Genomic DNA, 12,885 nt, shown 5'->3' on the forward strand with positions numbered 1-12,885 from the left:
GCTAAAGAGCCTCCATAGTGAGCACCGTAATTAGTGGTTTATGCTTAGCTACAATTTCTAAGAAAAGCTTATTTGTTTCTTACTGTCTTGATTCTCCTTTCACTTTTTTAACAATAAAAATTATATATTTTTGTATATGAAGCGGTTTTTGATCGGATGCGAGCAGACCAGAAAAAGTTTGGAAAGACATCCTGGACAGCAGCAGTGGAGCGCATGGAGAAACTTCAGTACGGGGTATCTAAAGAGACATTGCAGTTAATGAGAGCAAAAGAAATCTGTCTGGAACAAAAGAAGCATGCACTAAAGGAGGAGGTAAGTGAAAACTGCACTTCAAAGAGGGATGGGGGGCACCTGGCCTGGTCAATGCAGCTGTAATCCATGAGGACCTAACAACTAGTTTTCAGTTTCCCTGCAGTGTCCGTACGGTGGAAGCGGGAATGTGGGGTGAGGGGTAAAAGTCAGAACACATTAATATTAAAGATTAAAGGAGTGTTCCCATCTCAAAGATCCTATCCCAGTATGTAGTAGGTGTAATAATAGTAATATTAGCAAATACTTCCAATTAGAAATGTAGTATATTTTTTCTGATTCGCTATGTCTCTTTCCTCATGTGCAGGCATCACAGGACCTTGGGTATCCATGGTTACGACCACTGATAAAGTCACAGTTAGTTAGCTAGTTGCTAGTGGTCGTAACCATGGATACCTAAGGTCCTGCAATGCCTGCACATGAGGTAAGAGAGATAGCGAATCAGAAAAACTATACTACATTTGTAATTGTAGGTATTTGCTAATATTATTATTATTATTAAACCTACTACATATTGGGATAGGAATTTGGAGATGGGAATACCCCTTTAAGTTTGTTTTTCATGTATACTGGCTGTTTTCTGTCTACAATCTGTATATTTTGGTCTCTGCTTTCCAGAGGTTTTCTGCTGTGCATCCACATCCTAAGATCACTTGTAGTTAGTACCATTCACTGTGGGAGTAGTCCTAGTAGTCATAGGGGCAGTGTGGAGTGCCATGTCGACCATTGACGCCGGCCTGCAGGGTTGACTGAGATTCAGTTAGCTTTATGCTTAGCCATTAGTTACTGTACTTGTTTAGCATTGATGGGGTTCGTGCATACATCTTTCTCTGGTGAATTCCACCTGGAATCTGCCTGAAAATACACCACAGCATCGCTTCATAAACTGAACATGGTGTGCAGCAATGTCAAAACTGACTTTGCTGTGCACATGTTCCACCTGATTTCACTTCTTTTACTGCTTCAGGGTTCCAGAAACCTTGAAGCGGTTAAAAGAACTGACATGCTCATTTTTGGGGCATTTTCTCCTGAAAAGCCGCATGCTGTCTATACTTGAGTATAGAGTGAAAGCCGCCAGCGGCAGAGCTGCCGCAAGAACAACAGCAATGGCACCGGCGCAGCCGCCTATATGACCGCCTTCATTTTCCTGAAGCAGCTTCGTTTGGGAAAACCCAGTGGCTGTCCTGGTGTGTAAATGTCGCCATGTGCATATAGCCTTAGGGTACACATCAGAATTGGAAACGTGTTCATGAAGTGAGCCTCCTGTTTGTAGCACTCTTCTGCCTTGAGCAATTTTCATTTTTGCACTTTCGTTTTTTCTTTCCCTACTTCCAAGGACCATAATTTTTTTTCCCGTCAATACAATTATATGAGGTCTTGTTTTTTGCAGGACGAGTTTTCATTTTGAATGACATCATTCAGATTACCATATAATATACTGAAAAATGGAAAAAAAAGTACAAGTATGATGAAAAAAAAAAAACACTGCAATTTTGAGGGGTTTTGTTTTTGTGATGTTCATTGTGCAGAAAAAAATGACCGGCAAAAGTATTGTAGTATATAAAGGGAATTACGCTCTTGTAGAAAGCCCAGCCACAGGTTGGGCTTTGCAGGAGGATGAAGATGGTGGCCATGAGGACCTTGAGCAGACACTGTAATCCCATCAGCACCCTGGGACTGTGAGGCATGGGCAGCCGATGGAGGCACCATTAATAGCGTTATTTAAATGCCGCGGTCAGTGATTGACGGTGGCGTGTAAATGGTTACACGGCAGCGAGTGGAGAAAGCTCCAGACGCTGCTGTTCTAGGGAGATACTGGTTGTGTACCACAGATGGCATCCGCTGGTTCCACAACACTGGGACCTGACTTGGGATGTACACTTATGTTTTATGTCATAAGTTCTGAATTTAACCTTGAAACAAACCTGTCATGTTGTATTTGCAGGCCGATCTGTGGACAGCATGTTATAGAGAAGGAGAAGCTGAGCTGAATGATATATGGGTTTGTTGGGAAATGTTTCATGTAAACTTCCATTTTATTCATTGACATTCTTGCTGTTTATATGAATAAGTCCAATGGGCGGTCCTACTAGTGATTGACAGCTCTCTCTGCATGCACAGATATACATGGAATACTGTCAATCACTAGTCGGATCTCCCGCTGGACTTAACCATACAAACACCAGGGATTTCAATGAATAAAATGCAAGTTTGCCTGAAACTTTTCCCACAAAAATGTAAATCAATCTAATCCGCTCCTCCAGCTTTATAATGTGCTGTGTGCAGATCAGATGCCATTATAACCTTGATAGGTTCCCTTTAAGGAGAGGGTATTACTTAGGTTATCTCACAAATAACCATTGTCACCCATCCAAAGGACCAGTTGGGGTGTTTAGGTTTTGACAGCTGGATCCTGTGTAATAATGCTCGTGTCTAACCACCTCCCCATGTATTTGTTGAGCTCCCATGTTTTGGCCGGTAGCTGTGTATTGTGTTGCTTGTCTTGAGAGCTGACATTCTGTTCTGTATGAGATCTCGTTGTCCTCCTACTGTCTCTGCTCTACTTCAATCTGCTATTTGCTGATGAACATTTCTATTTTTATTTGAAGCTGTAGATGCTACTCTTCATCAGCTTTTGACCACAGCAATAGTCAGATATTACTGTGCCCCTTCAGTCTTGTTTTGCCAGATTTTCCTGACTTCAGGGTTAGATTTCACCTCTGATTGCTTGCTGTGTGCTGCTACTTTAGTTTTCCTGCTTCACTTTTATTTGTATATTAGGGCATAAAAGATAAGAAGTGTCTGACAGATCAATTAAAGGGGTTGTCTCAACATGATAAATTGGTAAAATTACAGAATGCTGGTAAAAACAAGCAACTTTGTAATTTTATGTATTATTAAAAAATCCTTTCTGACCTCAAGAACAAAGGGAAATTTAATTTTCTAGTATACTGCTCCTTGTCTAGGTTACCAGCCACTGCTGCAGATTATCAGTGGTGGCTGGTCTTCTAGGCAATGAGCACAGCGCTTACAAGCGCTGCTCTGAGATTGGATCTGGCCAGCGTGGTCGTCCCTACGCTCCTCTGATGATTCAGGAGCAAAGATGCTTCTAGTAATTGCAGTGATGAGGGCAGAGTTGATCATCGGCCCTGGCAAGCAGGTAGGCTGGAGGCAGGTGTGCAGTGGGCTTATGAAGATTGATCTTGAGAACCAACCTCCAAAAAAAATGTTCAGAGTAGAGATACTCTCCTCCTCACTGTTTTGATCCTCCTGGATCCTTGCAGGTCTCTGATTTCTGGTCCCTCTCACTGCTTTATGACCTGTTCCCACTGATTTGCAGTGCGCTCATGTCTCCATCCAGGGCTTCCATCTGAATCCCCCAAAAACGGGGATTAAGGCTGGGTGCCCACGTAGCGTTTTTCAAGCATTTATGCTGCGGAATTTCCGCAGCGGAAACGCTTGTGAAACGCTAGGTAATCCGCACCCCATGGTCCCCAAGGGGATTCCGCATGTTCTATGCACATGCTGCGGATTTTTCCGCAGCGTTTATGCTGCGTACAAAAATCCGCAGCATGTCATTTAATTTTGCGGAAGCGCAGCGGAACTCCCGCCATTGACTTGCATTGAAACGCATAGAAACCGCGACTGTACATTTCTACAAGCGGCTTCTATGCGTCTCTATGTGCGGATGGTACCCAGTTCTGGAGGAGAGGAGACTCTCATCCAGACCTGGGTACCATTGTACCTGTGAAAAAAAGAATAAAATAACAAATAAAGTTTATATTCATCTGTCCGGCGGCTTCTCTCTGAATGCCGGCATCGCTTGAGGACCTGCGGTGACGTCACAGTCATGTGACCACAGGCCCTTCACCGCTCTGTCTCGCGATATGCCGGCAGCCGGGAACCAGACAGGAACGAGCGCTGCTGCACACACCGGGGCCTTGGGGGTGAGTATAGCTTTATTTGTTTTAATTTTTACGGTCACACTGTATAAATCCATGCTGTTTGTATGGATTTATATAGTGTGACCTAGTTGTCAAGCACTTTCCAAGTGATGCTATCGCCTGGAAAGTGCTTGTCAGTCTGCATGCGGAAACACATGCGTTAACGCATGTGGATATGCATGTGAATCCACATGTATTCTGCAGGAAAAACGCATGCACAATCTGCATGCGTTTTTTCTGCCAGGGAGATGCAGAAATGCTGCAGAAATTTTCTGCTTCATTTCTGCATCGTGGGCACATAGCCTAAGACTTGCCCCTGATGGAGCCATGGAAATAAATAAGGCTAAAGGATTCCTACTATGAAACTTTGTGCTTCTCTTTAGTGTCCACCTCCTCACACAGGCATAAAAATGGAGACTTGGTGCTTAGATGTGGCACTAAGTGCTGGCACCATCTTCTACGTCTGCTCACAATCACAGGAGCCGGGGCTTTTAGCCTTTCTTATTCCAGCCTGTTGTTTGTTTGAATTTGAAAGCCAAGGAACACACGAGACAAACAAGCTAACATGAGACTGATCTCCTTATTAGGTAAGGATCTCGCATATATACTCCTATGAGCTAATCAAGATTTCTTTTTTTACCATTTAGATGCAGAGTTTACATGGTGGAACAGAAGCAATCGCCGTATTAGACCAATTGGAGGCAGATTACTACGATCATCAGCTCCAGCTATATGAAGTACAGTTTGAGATTCTCAAGTGTGAGGAGCTGCTGCTGACTGCTCAACTGGAAAGCATCAAGCGGCAGATCTCAGGTTAGAAACGTGCGGAAATGGAAGCACCTAATGTATACACGAGAGGAGAAACCTGACCTTTCCCATGAATACAGAACTTGTGTCCTTGAACACCACTATATCATTCTGTTCTACATTACACACTTGGCATTAGGTGATTTTATCTTTTGCCCGATCGCACATGACGGCAACTTCACTCTCAATTCTTTTAGTGAATTGGAAACTTTTGGAGCAAACTCAAATCTAAGTAATTTCTAAAGAGGTTTCAAAGGCCATATAAGAAAATCTGGCTTTATTTATCTTCAGAAATTATGTGAAAATACAAAACACTTAATATAGTTCTGTTACTGGTGCTCCGAAGATACAGAAGATGTGATTGATAGCGGCGGGGCCTTTCAGGCTTAACCTTGTAACATTGCTTGGACACCCATTGTAACTGGTGGGTGTGGACCCACTGCGCCAAGGGCTGGACTTACCCTGGAGGGGCGTAACGAAGTTACTGCCGGGTCTTCTCTAGAGCCTTTGATGGTGAGGATAGACGTTGCTGCCGGTAATCACCAGGTACCACTCCGGGGCAGTTCCCGGGTCTGCAGCAGCTGACCGGAGGGTCAGAGACATGGGTATGAGGTACAGAAGGGTGAAGGCAAAGACATGGTCAGCACAGGTTCAATGTACATAGCCGAGGTCAGGATAAACAGGTAGGTAAGCCGGGTTAGGAAACAGAAGAGACAATACTAGAGTGCACCTTACAGGAATCTAGACAGAGGCTGAACTTGAGCCGTAGACCAGGTGAGGTGAGGAGTGGAGGGAGCAGCGGCCTAATATAGCACCTGCTAGTTGGTGATTGGCTGGGGAATCTACACCTTCAGGACACTGAAGGGTTAAATTCCTGCAGGATCTGGCTGCGCCTCCCTATAGCCATTTGGAGACAACAGAGATATTCAGCAGAGGTGGAAGTGCTGCGTGAACTCAGCACGGCTGCTAGACATGAGGATAAGCAGAGCGCTGGACGCAGTGAGTAGCACTGCAGCGGGAACGCATACGAGATACCGCCATGACACCTATTATGTATGGGCTCTGGTACAGATGTGTGTACAGCTGTGGGCTTCACCTAATGGCTGAAAAGCCACTAGTTGGAGAACATTGGTGCACAGCATGGGCAGTGGGGTCACTTGATAAAATCCAGAAAAAGTACTGGACAATCCAGGGGTCTTCTTATCTGCACTGTCTGTTGCTTGACACTGAATCAGACATACTTAAAGGGGTTGTCTGGCCTTAGGGTACAACTCTGCCGCCATTCTGCGACTGCAGACTTGTGAATCCTCACATCGCGCACTGTGAGGCTGCTTCGGGAGTGGGTGGTCATGTGACCACATGTAAGCGATTCCGGCTATATTCTAACTAGACTTGTCCGGCCTCGCTCAATATGCTTGCATCAAGCGAGGCTACACACGTCTAATTGGCACGTGACCTGATGTATGGAAATCACATAGTTTTGGTCACTCTCCCGGCACCAGAAAATGCGCACAGTGCGCATTATGTGAGGATTCACAAGTCTGTAGTTACATAGGCTACAAGTTTGCAATCGCTCTAAGGCCAGGCAACCCCTTTAAGAGATGCCCAAATACATTTTTTGTCCACTGACGTTTTTTTAATTTTCCATTATCCGCAGAGAAAAGAGAAGAAGTGGTGTACTATGATACGTATGAAAGTATGGATGCAATGCCTGCAACAGAAGACATGGTATCGTCCATACATTTACAGAGAGAAGAATTCCACAAACTTCAGCTAAAAGTTCGGCAGCTGGAGGCAAAACGAGGCCGAATTTCAGCAAAAAAAGCCTACCTCAGAAACAAAAAGGTATGGATTACTCTAATTTGTAAGGGACTCCTCTTTATATAAGTAGGTTATATAGGATGGCTGACATGAGACTAACAGAAGTTGAGAGAACATATACACATTAGACTGTTGTTGAATCCCACCAAAACAGCAGAATACTCGGACATTTGTGCACACGGAACGGTTGAAACCTTTGGGCTAGTTTGTGATTTTTTTTTTCTTATATAGCCCTCAGATTTACAGGCCAGACTAGTGCATGTAAGTAACAGGCAGCTCCTTCACCCATCAGTCTGCTGTGCCGATGAGCGCACAGAGCCACTCGCATCCTCAATTTATGGACTTCACTGGTCCAATAAGTTTATTGCTCCTCTGAACTTAGGTTAAGTCTGTTTATCCATAAAGTCCTTTTAACCCTGTAAGGGCCCTGTCATTTTTTTTGCTTTTTGGGAAAGGGCAGCAACCAAAAAACGGCAATTCTAGAGTTTCGGTATTTTTTTTTCTTTTCTTTTTGGCATTTAGTGTACGGATTAATTTTATATTTCGATAGATTGTACTTTTTTGGAAAAGACAAAACAAAGTGTGTGTGTTTTTTATCATTTAAAAAAATTTTTTTACTTTATTTTTTAATTTAATCTACCGATTGTTTAATGCAAAAGTATTGCAGTATCCTGTGCTTAGGCTTCATAAGAGGACTAAGATGGCAGCCACAGGAGCCTTCAACTGGCCCCTGGCAACATTGGTAATCCATCGTTTTGAGATGATCGCGGGAGGGCCAAGAGGAGTCAGTGCATGTGCATTGGCAATGACATCATTCAAATGTTGCTGATAGACATTGACTGCAGCATTTAAATGGTTAAAGGAGTAGTCCCATTGCCAAGATCCTATCCCAATATGTAGTAGGTGTAGTAATAATATTAGCAAATGCCTCCAATTAGAAATGTAGTATAGTTCTTCTGATAAGCTATGTCGCTTACCCCATGTGAAGTGCGTTGCAGTAGCTTAGGTATCCATGGTTACAACCACAAATCACTAACGAACGGTCACAATATGAGTGGTCATAACCATGGATACCTAAGCAACTACAATGCCCTGTACTTGGTAAGCGACGTAGTGAATCAGAAGAACTATACTACATTTCTAATTGAAGGTATTTATTAATATTATTATTACCCCTACTACATGTTGGAATGGGATGTTGGAGACGGGAATACCCCTTTAAGCTTTAGCAATCGGAGCAAGTTCCAGTCGCTGCCATTACAGGCAGATGGCTGCGATGTAACACAACCGACACCTGCCTAGTAAGAAGCAGGATCGATTAACATACTGCTCTTAGCGTCCTATAATGAGAATATACGTCATAGGTTGTTAAGGGGTTCATATGAGACCCCACTTGGAGCGTCCTATCTATAAGCTGCCAGGGGCTGAGGAGCCATACATTCCTCCACAGCACAACAGGGGCTGGGACACTACAGGACCAGGCGAGGGGCGTGGGGTCACTTTAGCCTGGCACTTCACCACATAACTATAGTTTTGTTGTTCTGTCTTAACCCTTTACATTTTCAGTATATCTCCTGTTATAGATGTGTTGCATATTTGTCACAAATTTTGATTGCTTATTAGAAATCATGTAAAAAAAAAACTGGCTAAAAGAGCAGTAGGCAACGTTAGATTTTATTTCATTGTGTATCCAGCATTATGCTTGCTGTCAGGGAATGGAAACATCATTTACATTCAGAGCCTGAAAATTACCAGACCAGTTTCTGTTTACTCAGCTCTGTGAATGACAGGCTTCCTATCCCGATTTCAGAGATTGTTGTGTTCAGCTTTTATCAATTTTTTTTTTTGTTCAAGGGAATTGTCAAAAGCAGTAATTATTCCCAAATTCTCTTTGGTGTACACTTTAAGTGGCTAATCTTCCTCTCATATTTTATTGTGTTTTACTAACATTCTGTCCTGTGGTTTGGGCTTTTTAGGAGATTTGCATTGCTAAGAACAGTGAAAAGCTGCAGCAGCGTCTTCAGACTGACGAGCAGTATAGAATTCATCATGCCACACAAACAGTGAGTTTATGCTTTATGTTCTGGAAATTTACATTTACTGTTCTTTAATATAGAACCGAATAAGAAAAATGGATTTTCCGGCACTTGCATACAAAAAAAATATTTTTTATTAGAAATTCATTTAAAAACCGGAGGATCCATAATGGAGGTAAAACCTTACTCCTTTCTGGCGTACACTACACCCTTGCTCATAGTTCTTAAAAATACTATAAGCAAGCAGGCAGTGGCGCATGTCTTTATGATTTATGACCGACCTGGGCAAACTGTGGTCTGCAGGCCATATCTATGTTTTTGGCTGTTTCTGCCTGGCTCATGGATCAGGACAGCCAAGGAGCTGGGGATAGTGGTGTACAGCCAGTGAATTGAGGGACAGTAAAGGGACTGAAAGTAGTGGTGTACCGTCCGTGAGTTGGAAGATGCCCAAGCAGGACTGGAAATAGTGGGGTATTGCCCGTGAGATGGGGAGATACCCAAGGGGGCTGGAAGTAGTGGTGTACCACCCATGAGTTAGGGGATGGCAAGAGGCTGGAAGTAGTGGTGTGCCGCCCATGAGTTGGGGAACAGTCAAAGGGCTGGAAGTAGTGGTGTGCCGCCCATCAGTTTGGGGACAGCCAAGGGGCTGGAAGTAGTGGTGTACCACCCATGAGTTGAGGGACAGCTAAGGGGCTGGAAGTAGTGATGTACCACCCATGAGTTGGGGGACAGCCAAGGGGCTGGAAGTAGTGGTGTACCACCCATGCGTTGGGGTATGGCAAGGGGCTGGAAGTAGTGGTGTGCAGCCCATGAGTTGGGGGACAGCTAAGGGGCTGGAAGTAGTGGTGTGCCGCCCATGATTTTGGGGACACCTGAAAGGCTGGAAGTAGTGGTGTACCGCCCATGAGTTGGGGGACAGCCAAAGGGCTGGAAGTAGTGGTGTGCCACTCATGAGTTGGGGGACAGCCAAGGGGCTGGAAGTAGTGGTGTGCCGCTCATGAGTTGGGGGACAGCCAAGGGGCTGGAAGTAGTCATGTGTCGCCCATGAGTTGGGGGACAGCTGAAGGGCTGGAAGTAGTGGTGTACCACCCATGAGTTGGGGGACAGCTAAGGGGCTGGAAGTAGTGGTGTACCACCCATGAGTTGGGGTATGGCAAGGGGCTGGAAGTAGTGGTGTACCAGCCATGAGTTGGGGGACAGCTAATGGGCTGGAAGTAGTGATGTGCCTCCCATGAGTTGGAGGACAGCTAAGGGGCTGGATGTAGTGGTGTGCCGCCCATGAGTTGGGGGACAGCTAAGGGGCTGGAAGTAGAGGTGTGCCTCCCATGAGTTGGGGGACAGCTAATGGGCTGGAAGTAGTGATGTGCCTCCCATGAGTTGGAGGACAGCTAAGGGGCTGGATGTAGTGGTGTGCCGCCCATGAGTTGGGGGACAGCTAAGGGGCTGGAAGTAGAGGTGTGCCACCCATGAGTTGGGGGACATCCAAGGGCCTGGAAGTAGTGGTGTACCACCCATGAGTTGGGGTATGGCAAGGGGCTGGAAGTAGTGGTGTACCACCCATGAGTTGGGGTATGGCAAGGGCCTGGAAGTAGTGGTGTACCACCCATGAGTTGGATGGCAAGGGGCTGGAATTAGTGGTTTCCGCCCATCAGTTGAGGGACGGCGAAAGGGCTGGAAGTAGTGGTGTACTGCCTGTGAGTTGGGGGACAGCCACCGCAACTCCCCTCACTCCCAGCCGTTGTCACTATTTTAATGGTATCTGCATCTTCAGAATACAGGTATTGTTGAATACAATGGTGGATTCGTTGGCTCCCTCTTCCACCATTCAACCTTTGCATCTGATACATCACTAGATCAGGCATGCTGTACGGAGCCTCTGTGCACACTCTGGAGGTAAGGGAACTGGGGCGAGTGGAGTAGTATTTGTTATTTTTTGTTTTTTATTGTCCGTCACTTGTCACATACTGCATGTGGGGGCATCATACTGTTTGGGGGTCAGTGGGTCCATCATACTGTGTGTGGGATCTATCATACTTTGTGTGGGCCGCATAATACGTTTTGGGGGGCTCATGGTGGCTGCATCAAACTGTGTGTTGTGAGCTATTAATTAAGGTACAAAGGCTGAATAACAGGAGGATATGATTTATAAACCTAATAAAAAGCCGTAAATGATATGTTAGATTAGCTGTTGCTGGTAAGAATAGATGTTACAATAAGCCTTATTGTGATAAATAATAGCAGTAAGTCAGCAGTCTCAATTCTGTTCAATATTAAGTGATAAAATGAATATTAATATAAACTGTTAATATTGGTATTGAGCATAATTAATTTCTGCTCATTGGTCCGGCCCTCTACAACCGTCTCTTAATTGCCCAACCCTGATTTATCCTGTATAGAAATGTATTTCTTTTTTATACCCTTCTCAGACCCCGTATCACTCCAGAGCATGTGCTTCGTCTGGTATTACTGCTCTGCCCTATTCACCTAAATAGTGATGTGCTACAGTACTATGGATGACTAGGAGTGACAAAAAGCACACATAGGCCATTAACCAGATAATATGCGGTGTTTGCACATTATTTGTGCTCACCTTTATGAGGATGTGCGACCACAGCACTTAAATAGCCATAGATAGTAACACCCGCTCCGCTGGTTGGATAAACCAACGTCGATATGTACTCAAAGGAGAGATTCGGGTGTGCTGCGCTGCCGGGGAAGAACTCGCAGGAATCAGATGAATAGAAATGTTGCCGTTTATTCCCAGCTCATTTCCTGGTTGAATGGACCTCTTCCTCAGGGGAACCACAATAAAGAACTATTGAGGTTCCCCTGAGGAAGAGGTCTGTTTGACCTGGAAACGCATTGGGAATAAACTGCAGCATATTTCTATTCCTCTGATTCCTGTGAATTCTTCACCAGCAACTCTCCCTTCGGTGTGCTGTAATACTACACATAGGAAAACTAAGGGAAAAGGATGCACAACCTATATAATAAAGGTGCGACATAATGTATCAAGTGCAAGTAATCAATGTTTAGCGAAATAGCAATGCACACTGTGTTTAAAAATTAGTGTCCCTAGTTCACATATGGAAATATAACATATAAGCCCACTTCCAACTATGTATAAAGAAAGGGAGAAGGGGGGGGGGGGCTTTTTGTTGGAGTGGTTCTCCCAACAAAATCAATAATTGTATGGCACTTAGTGCAGTCCTTGCACTGATCCCTTATCCTACCTCATGGGTGATATGGCTTGATACATTGGATCATTTAGGCAGCCTTATATGTATTATGATATGGTCATTTTAGTGGCCTGCTTGGTATAGGAGTTGTCATGCTTACCACCTAGCTATTGATGCTTTATGACAGATTGTCTATGATACTGATTTGTGAGTGGGTTGGTTTTGCAGACCATATCCTATGTGCCATCAATTATTGATTTTGTTGGGAGAACCACTCCAACAAAATCCCCCGCCCCCTCCCCTTTCTCCCTTTATTTATATATAGTTGGATGTGGGTTTATACAGTTGTGCGCAAAAGTTTACATACCCCGGCAGAATTTTTCCTTTCTTGGCCTTGTTTCAGAGAATATGAATGATAACAAAAAAACTTTTCTCCACTCATGGTTATTGGTTGGGTGAAGCCATTTATTGTCAAACTACTGTGTTTTCTCTTTTTAAATCTTAATGACAACCAAAAACATCCAAATGACCCTGATCAAAAGTTCACATACCCCAGTTCTTAATACCGTGTATTGCCCCCTCCAACATCAATGACAGCTTGAAGTCTTTTATGGTAGTTGTGGACGAGGTGTTTAATTTCTCAGATGGTAAAGCTGCCCATTCGTCATTATTTGACAATAAATGGCTTCACCCAACCAATAACCATGAGTGGAGAAAAAGTTTCTTTGTTATCATTCATATTCTCTGAAACAAGGCCAAGAAAGGAAAAATTCTGCTGGGATATGTAAA

General features: G+C 44.2%; 1 protein-coding gene across 1 annotated transcript in view; it reads left to right on the forward strand.

The window, feature by feature from the left end:
* The window catches only part of JMY (junction mediating and regulatory protein, p53 cofactor), a 65,665-nt gene that overhangs the window by 41,017 nt on the left and 11,763 nt on the right, over positions 1-12,885 (forward strand). Inside the window, exons 4-7 of the mRNA XM_073680180.1 lie at positions 143-312; positions 4,901-5,066; positions 6,718-6,905; positions 8,858-8,944. Of these exons, the coding sequence (XP_073536281.1) occupies positions 143-312; positions 4,901-5,066; positions 6,718-6,905; positions 8,858-8,944 (611 nt within the window). The remainder of the gene's footprint in view (positions 1-142; positions 313-4,900; positions 5,067-6,717; positions 6,906-8,857; positions 8,945-12,885) is intronic.

This window comes from Phyllobates terribilis, unplaced genomic scaffold (assembly GCF_046119375.1).
Source record: "Phyllobates terribilis strain yellow unplaced genomic scaffold, ASM4611937v1 Scaffold_1__5_contigs__length_1240528914, whole genome shotgun sequence".
In the NCBI taxonomy this organism is placed as follows: Eukaryota; Metazoa; Chordata; class Amphibia; order Anura; family Dendrobatidae; genus Phyllobates; species Phyllobates terribilis.